This window comes from Arabidopsis lyrata (genome assembly GCF_000004255.2).
Source record: "Arabidopsis lyrata subsp. lyrata unplaced genomic scaffold ARALYscaffold_8, whole genome shotgun sequence".
NCBI classification, from domain to species: domain Eukaryota; kingdom Viridiplantae; phylum Streptophyta; class Magnoliopsida; order Brassicales; family Brassicaceae; genus Arabidopsis; species Arabidopsis lyrata.
The window spans coordinates 16146152-16155061 of NW_003302548.1; the positions used below are offsets into that span (position 1 = coordinate 16146152).

General features: G+C 35.9%; 3 protein-coding genes across 5 annotated transcripts; 1 reads left to right on the forward strand and 2 right to left on the reverse strand.

The window, feature by feature from the left end:
- Positions 1-1156: 1156 nt before the first annotated feature.
- Positions 1157-3740, reverse strand: LOC9302077. Of its 3 annotated transcripts, XM_021023716.1 has the most exons (3): positions 3582-3739; positions 3444-3495; positions 1157-3309 (listed from the first exon to the last, which is right to left on the reverse strand). In XM_021023716.1, exon 3 carries the CDS (start codon positions 2276-2278, stop codon positions 1637-1639), a length of 642 nt encoding a protein of 213 aa, XP_020879375.1. In that variant the 5' UTR covers positions 2279-3309; positions 3444-3495; positions 3582-3739; the 3' UTR covers positions 1157-1636. The 3 variants fall into 3 exon arrangements, with proteins under 3 accessions (XP_020879375.1, XP_020879369.1, XP_020879363.1); XM_021023710.1 differs by having other exon boundaries at positions 3444-3740; XM_021023704.1 differs by having other exon boundaries at positions 1157-3495.
- Positions 3741-4627: 887 nt separating this feature from the next.
- LOC9302079 lies at positions 4628-5835 on the reverse strand. The gene has a single exon (XM_002865959.2). The coding sequence runs from the start codon at positions 5412-5414 to the stop codon at positions 4773-4775; it is 642 nt and encodes a 213-aa protein (XP_002866005.1). The 5' UTR covers positions 5415-5835; the 3' UTR covers positions 4628-4772.
- A 645-nt stretch (positions 5836-6480) lies between these two features.
- Positions 6481-7524, forward strand: LOC9302080 (probable E3 ubiquitin-protein ligase ATL45). Its single transcript, XM_002864244.2, has one exon. The coding sequence runs from the start codon at positions 6695-6697 to the stop codon at positions 7445-7447; it is 753 nt and encodes a 250-aa protein (XP_002864290.2). The 5' UTR covers positions 6481-6694; the 3' UTR covers positions 7448-7524.
- The last annotated feature ends 1386 nt before the right edge of the window (positions 7525-8910 follow it).

Below are 8910 nucleotides of genomic sequence, written 5' to 3' on the forward strand. Positions count from 1 at the left end.
AAAACAGTTTTTTTTTCGTTTTTTATTTGATTCTACATAAACTACCATTTCCTAATCCTTTAGATCATCATGGAAATATTTCCTATATCTCGTTACACATTGCGTTTGATGTGTAGGAAGTTAGAGGATGAGATAGGCAAAAATGGGGAGAGTCATTGTCACGTGCGTTTTTGCGGTGGTTAAGAGTAGAGAGCGTGCAATATATATCTCTAGTGGGAACCAAACTGACTAAAGTACATACGAAGACCACTTCCAAGTTCCACCTTATGTTTCTGTCTTCAGACAAAAATAAATAGAGAAAAAAAAAATCTACACATTTGGCACACTTTTGCTTCTTTTCTTCTTTGTTTGCAGTTTCTTTTTTTCTTTCTCATATTCCAAATTAGACTAATATCAATGTTTACAACAACTAAGTGAAACAACAACAATTTCTGTATTAAGCTTTATATGTTAGTTTTCTTAAAAAAATTCTTATGGCTCAGCCTGTGATGGATATAAATGAATCAAACAAATGGTGTCTGGATTTAAGAAAATCTGTTGGACGAAACAAGTGAACTTGTAGGATCAAATTCGGTTTATAGACGGACCGTTCGGTTTAAAGAAAACTTCTCTATCGATCTTTACTATATTGAAGTGGAGCTTATATGGAGCAATAAGGTAAGTGGGCTTCGATATAATTAAATGGGCTTTTGTCCATATATTAACTACAACCAAGTACCCATGTTTGCTATTCTTATAAGTTCCAAAATTATCCCACATCGCTAATTTGAAAAAAACTTTTGTTGTATATAAATTGTGAGGAAGCATCATAGGTCACGACCTTACTTGAACAGGATCTGTTCTATAGGCACGTACTTCTGTTTCCTTGATTTCTCAAGAGACAGGCCCTTAACCCTGGTTGATGAACCATGACCGTGTGATCAGAGCGTGATTAACGGCCATCGATCGTCTCCGGATGCATCTGGTGCTGTAGAGGATCGTTACTCGGCTCAGTTCTACCTTGCCGGGGTGGTAGCACGGTGGTCTGACAGGTTCCTTTTTATTTTATTTTTCCCACACTCTTCTTCATTGTATGGATGCGAGGCCCTTAACCCTGGTTGATGAACCATGACCGTGCGATCAGAGCGTGATTAACGGCCACGATCGTCTCCGGATGCATCTGGTGCTGTAGAGGATCGTTACTCGGCTCAGTTCTACCTTGCCGGGGTGGTTGCACGGCGGTCTGACAGGTTCCTTTTTATTTTATTTTTCCCACACTCTTCTTCATTGTATGGATGCGAGAAGTGCTGCTCGCTTCAGAATAGCTTAGGGTGCCTTCGATTCCTGGATATAACATCGGGAATAATGGTTATGTTACTTGAGTGTGTAAGCACTTAATAAATGTGTGAGAGAGTCTGAGTGGTATGGAGTTTGTTCCTTTCTCGATTTATTTTAACAGGTCTTTATTGTTCATTTGAGTTATTGAGAGTTGCAACGTTTGGCAATATGGGTAACAATATTAATAGATGAAAGCTGCAAGGTTAAACCAGTTATGAAAACCTAGAACAAACCAATATCCATGTGAATATCTTCCATGACTGATTGAAATAGAGCACATTCTTGAATATTGAAAGTTTGAAACTATAATAAGCCTAGTTTAAAGCATTTTTAATGATGGTTTTATAGTTACTTTAAGGTAGTCTGCGTTGGTGCGAGAACATTTAGATTTGAGAAGAAAAGGAAAGAACCGATTTAGCGGAAACATTTGTGGCCAACATTTTGCATCCACAGCCGAAAACGCTTTGCAGCACATTGCTCCAACATTACCAAAGTTTCCTGTGAAAACTGATTTGTGGATTTCTGTTACACAACCTTGAACGTTGACAAGTGATGACAAACATTTAGTGAGATCGATCGAAGAACCAGGGATGACAGAGAATTGAGGTGCCGTGTGTGCGGGTGCAGCTGCGCTGATGCGAGAACAACCATCCTTAAGAAGAGGAGGGAATAACGGATTTAGCGGAAACATTTTTGGCCAACAATTTGCATCCACTTCCGTAAATGCCTTGCAGCAGATGGATCCAACGTTTTCAAACTTACCCGTTAAAGCAGATTTCAAGATTTCAATATTGCAACCTTGGACGTTGAACAGTGATGACCAACATTTTGTGAGATCAACTGGAAAAGCAGAAATAGAAGGAAATCGAGGTGTCACAAGCACCTCGGCTAGCCCCGACCTCAATAGAGTAGTGGCACACAGAGCCACGACTAGAACCATGGAGAAAGAACTACCTTGCATTGCGGTGACTATATCTTTTCTTTTATTAGTATTCTATATCGAGAAGAGAAGATGGTTTGAGATGGTCTTGTAGAATCAGAAGACTTAAATTAAAAAACATTGAAGTGTTACACTTTACACTTAATGAGTCTTCTGTTGTTACAACCTTATAATTAAAAACATTTAAGTGTTACACTTTACACGCAGAGAGTAACTTATGTTGGGGAGGTTTAGTTTTACCAATAACTTGTGGTTTGAATGTATTAATATTTGGGAGTTTTTGGTGTCTTAAAATTTGTGAGAGGAGAAGGTGTGATGTAATACATAGGAACTGGCATCTTTTGCGGAAGCTCAGGCCAAGTTAATTCCAAGTTCAGCACTTAGATAGCTGCTTCTCTTATAGAGGGCCTAGAGGTTCTATCAGGGTGACCACACCATAACCCCACAACAACAAGACACTCAGCTTGTTCCCTATTGAAATTCTCACAGAGTTTCTCGTCCATAGCTGACATAAGTTGTTGTCTTCCATACAGATCCCACACTCTCCCAACAAGACTCTTCTGAGGCTCTGTGTTTTCTTGTGAATTATCAACCGACTTTCTTCCCGTGACAATTTCTAGTAATACTAATTCCAAAGCTATATACATCAGATTCCTTGCTGGCCCGTTCCTGTCATCACATATTTCATGAGCCATGTAGCCAGAAGTTCCAGCTAATTGTGGTCGATCAATCGAGCCAGCCCAAAGTCACCTAACTTCACATTGAAATTAATGCCCAAACATGATATTGCTTGCCTTGATGTCCCACTCTTGGTGAAGATAAAGCAGCGCAGAAGATAGACCAAGAGTTATCTTGTATCTTACATCCCAGCAGAGATGGGGTCTTTTCTCAAAGAGGTGAGTATCCAAACTACCATTTGGCATGAACTCATAAATCAACAAATACTCATCGTTTTCATTACAACAACCAATGAGTTGCACCAGGTTTCCATGTCTCAGTCTTTTAACAAGAAGTTTCATTTGATCTTACTTAATCTTCCAATCAAATGAATCCTATAAAACAATCGTAAAACGATGTGACAATGCCAGTAATCAAATAAAAACGTGGAAGATGACTTCAATGCTCTCAAACTTTGTAATCATAATGAAACTAGAGAACAGGTCAATGTGGGACAAGATCAACTTACATTTCGCACGTCTTGTGACTTGACGATTGCTCCATTGACACTACTCATAGCCCTAGATTATGTTTCACAAAAGGATGATATTAACGAACGAGTCATTTGTCTATTTGAAAAGGGAATGAAATTAGGGGTTTTAAGCACCTGGGTTTATAGAAAGGAAGGGCCTTTTCGAACTAAAAGCTCTCATTCCATGGCGTAATCTGTTGATGTTGAAACTCCGTTCCCATCGACAAGTGACCAATCAATGAAGACGAGTAGACGACGATTCAGCCCCACAAAGGAAGCGACTCGAACCGAGTCCTAACCGATATATAAAAACCGGCGGTTAAAAACTAGATAACCATTCGGTTTAGACAAAGATGGAAATCTCCGGTTTTAGGACTTCTTTTCTTTCTTGATGGGCTTATAAATAAACAATCTCGTTGAATTAATAAACCCAAGAATAATCGTTTTCTTTACTGATTTGAGAGTCCCACATCGCTTGCAAACCACAGGAACAGTGATAAAACTCGACTATATAAACAGATCGAGAGCGTCTCATTAAAACTCACGGAGCCGTGCAGTGAAGACAAAGCGAACTATTCTTTCGCCTTTTACTAAAGAATACCGTGTTTTCTCTGCTCTTAGCGGCATACGCCTATTTTTGGAAAGGTTTATTACCTAAATTATAAACCTCCATCAAATCTTCAGTTTTAAAAACGTTATCAACTATGTCTCTTTTTTAATTGGGGCTATTATTGTCCGAATACAATTGCAATTTTTGTTTACCTGAAAAGCTAAAGTTAAGTTGGACTCTTCTTTTCGAGCAAAGAATATCCCACATCGGATAAGAGTTGGAGAGATGACATGTGAGTTAAGAAGATGTTTTCTGTGAAGAAGAGTTTGGCTTGTAAATTATAGCACATCAACTTTTTGCATTGTGAACTCTTTTGTACGTATAAGCTTGATAGAGTTTTTTTCGTTGCGACCTTACTTGAATAGGATCTACATAATAGGCTCCTTTATTATGGGTCTTCAAGGAAACATACACGTAATATCAAAAGGCTTGATAGAGTTTTTTTCTACTTGAATATATGATATACAAAATTTGCTCCTTCTCTTTTATCATTGGTCTTCAAGGCAACATACCCGTAATATAGAGTTTTTTTTTTAAAATATATATAGATAATAGTTGTGAGATTAAGCTAGAAACTTGATTTTTTTAAATATTATTGTAGAAAATAAAACCTAGAACAACCCAACAACCAACAAGCCAACATTTGGAATAGAGAAAATTCATGAATATAATAAGCCTAATTTAAAACATTGTGAAATGATGGTCCCATAGCTACTTCATTTGTGTGTAGGAGCGGCTGTGTTGATGCGAGAACATTCGTTTTTGAGAAGAGGAGGGAAGAACGGATTTAGTGGAAACATTTGTGGCCAACATTTTGCATCCATTGCCGACAACGCCTTGCAACACATTGGTCCAACATTATCAAACTTCCGTGTGAAAACTGATTTGTAGATTTCAGTTACGCAACCTTGAACGCTAACAAGTGATGACAAACATTTTGTGAGATCGACCGGAGAACCAGGAATAGGAAACCCAGGGATGACAAGGAATTGAGGTGTCGTGTGTGCGGGTGCACCTGCCATGATGCGAGAGCAACCATCCTTGAGAAGAGGAGGGAATAACGGATTCAACGGAAATATTTTTGGCCAACACTTTGCATCCAATTCCGTAAACGCCTTGCAGCATGTTGGTCCAACATTTTCAAACTTACCGGTTAAAGCAGATTTTAAGATTTCGATATTGCAACCTTGAACGTTGAAGATCGATGACCAACATTTTGTGAGATCAATTGGAGAACCAGGAATGGAAGGAAATCGAGATGTCACGAGCACCTCGGCTATCCCCGGCCTCAATAGAGTAGTGGCACACAGAGCCACGACTAGAATCATGGAGAAAGAAGCTTGATTTGTACCTTCCATAGCGATGGCTATATCCTTTCTTTTATTATTTTTCTATATAGAGAAGAGCAGATTATTTGAGATGGTCTTGAGAAATCAGAAGAAAGAAACTATTTATAGTGTGTGACATTATTGGGAGAGTTACACTTTTTAAGTCTTCTGTTATTACAACCTCTCAATTAAACAATGAAATGTTACACTTTACGACCAGAGTAACTTAAGTTGGGGAAGTTTTCGTTTCACCAAACAAACTTGAATTAATGCATTCAAAATTATGGTAGTTTAAATTGCAACTAGGTGACAGACTCGCGCCTTGCGTTCAATAATAATACCAGTAATTAACAACAATGGTTTTGAATCGAAACTCCATGCTCAATAAACCTTAAACACAAATCAAACAATTTAAAATCAGCAAAACAATACTGATATTGATAGTAAAATAAAAATTCACGGAAAATTCAATCACAAAATCAATATTATCTCAACAGAAAAAAAAATATCAAGATGATAAAAGTTTGAAACAATACAAAAACACCAACTGAAATGATTTATTTGGCGGCTATGGCCTAACAAATCTGAGTCATACGGTGTAGTCGAGGTTTAATATTTATAGCTTAATGTTTAGGATAAAACGTTATTCTAAAATTTTTACTTTTCATTAGAATTTTTTCATATAAGAATGTTCGCTGAATAATTTAGACTTTCTCTATAAATCTTAAAAATATTTTAAAAAAACAAAAATTCCATATTCTATATCAAATTCTTATGATTTATCAGTTACAAAATCGAAATAAAAATTGATACACTTTTCATTAAGGATTGCTTCGAAATTTTACGTGTCAACTTTCGACCAAAAAGTTTTCTTTTCCCAACTTTTAATATGGTAAAAACTTCTCAAAAAAATGTTTAGAAGATTACATATTTTGTTAAAATACTACAAAATTGTGGTATGTTTTTAAAAATGTTTTTTTGTCAACATTAAAATGTTTAAAATGTTAATTAGTGATATTTTAGTATATATATCATAATTTATTATATTTTGGTAAGATTCTAGAACATTCTTCATAGGAAGAAAAAAGGCAAATGAGGAAACAAAAAAGTCAACAATAAAAAGAATAGAAGGCAAGTTTTGGAAATGGAAAGAACACTGCTGTAAATTAAATAATTAATTGGAAACCAATTATAAAAAGGAAATCTGGACCAAAAATAAAAATAAAAAGGAATCTGTACGGTTATATAAAATTTCCAATTATAATCCTACGTGGATTATTCCACCGCCTCAAAAGAGTATATATATAAGAATGTCTTCTTGTAATCTTACACATTACACATTACAAATTAATCTCTCTTTTCTTGTACACATCATGGAAGCTACTCCAGAATTCAACTACCAAATTGATGTCAATCCTGAACGCAAAAAGATTGGCACAATCCAAGTCTATTCAAGTTTCGTCAGACCAGCCAACATGCAGCCGATACTAACCCGGTCGAACTTCTCATGTTCATTACCTGCCAATGAATTCACTGACGACGAAGATTCTCCCCACAAACAAAGACTCTATTACTTCTTAAAAGATTCAGGAGTTGATGCAGAAGATGCTTACACGTTAATAATAAAACTCACTCAACTTGCATGTAAAGTAACTTCTAATTCGTTTGAATATTGTTCACGTTATGCTTTGTTATTGTGGTTGACTCTTGATGTGGCTCCTTCGAACGAATATGAGAGGAATAGCGCGTTTAGACCCGCGAGCAAGTTGAGAGTTGAGGCCTTGAGCAGGAGAATATACAAGAGGAAACGAAAGACCAGCTCTATTGCTAACCAGTGCAAAAGATACAAGAGAAAACAAGAGAGCAGCTCTAGTGGTGACAAGTGCACAATTTGTTTTCAGAAGTTGAAAACCGGACAAGAAGTTGCTACTTTACTTTGTGGTCATGAATTTGACAATAAGTGTATTATGGAATGGTTTAAGGTTCGCCACAATTGTCCATTGTGTCGCTTCGAGTTACCACCTGAACATGATCAGGTTCCTCAACTAACTACAGTTTTCTAACTAAAATACATTCACACTTAGGTGCTTTATTTTGTTTTATATTCATATAAAGATCAATATACGGTTTTTGACATGATTAAAACACTTAATTCATTCATCATGACTAGTACTTTAGTGGTTTGTGCCAGTGTCGTTATTGTGTCACCATCCAAATTCAATCATGCGTAATGAATACGGGCATATATATATATATATATATATATTACTTTTGTTATGGGATACGAGCAAATGTTTAAAAACGCAAAGTAGTTCACAAACATTATGTTGGCTACGTCCACGAGCAAAAGAAACAAAATATTCATAAAGGGAGGAAATTTGAATGTTCTAAGAAGAACAAAATTATAGATATGATGCAACCTAGATTTAGGATAACCACTCAAAATATGTATTTATCCTTATTAGTTAGATATTTATAGCTTATCCTATTTTGATAAAACTTATCTTATAGGATTTTCATGAGTTTCATATTTAAATATAAAATATTTAAGGTTTCATGAAGTTAGACTAGTTAGACCATGAACACTGGTGATATTATTTCAGTATCATTGGCCCAAATATAATTTAATAATAGACCAAACCATAATATTGGGTCTGATACTCCACTGATACTTGTGATACTCAGATTTGTGTGACGTGGCTTCCGGTGATTGGTCTATGAAAACAGAGAAGAAAAAGAAAAAAACCATTTCTCTCTTTCGTCAGCTTCTCACTTTCTCTCTCTCTTTCGAGATCATCAAACACAATCAAAACGAAGAATCACTTGAAGAGGAAGAAGAAGAAGATCGAGAAGCTTAATGGGTTGGATCCCGTGTTCTGGGAAATCGAGCGGGAGGACTAAGACAAGGAGGAACGCTGACCAAAAACTCAACAGGAAGTCTTCTGATTGTTCTGTCTCTACTTCAGGTAATTGCTCTTTAGAGGTTTCTTAATTTCCATCCTTTGATTCTGATTTTAAGCTTCTGCAACTACAATTTTGCAAATTTGTAAGCTTTCTGATTCCTGTGAGCCATCGTTTGCTAATAATGCTGATTAGGGTTTTTGACTTTTTGTTTAAAGATTGCTTTTTTCCTTCCATTTCACTAGCTTTAGACTTCTCCGATTTTACTCTTAGTAGTAAATTTTGACCTAAATGATGTGTTATTTCAATGTCTCTTTCCGGTTAATTTGTTACTTCAGAGATTGTTCTCTAGTGGAAGTTGTGGATTAATCTAATTCTGATTCATATTATTTGATTGACATCTGAAATCCAAAAGTTTGATTTGTTGATCATTGATCGTTATTAAATTACAATCGAAGTATGTTTTGTACTTTATTGTTAAAACTAGTATAAAGGATTTAAACTCAGATAAGCAATCAATTTGCTGGTCCAGTTGCAAAAGTAGTTTATAAAACGGCTAGTTTCAAGAAACAACATTGGATCTTCTAATGATTTGTTTCTTCACATTAAGCTGTCTCATCTCAAG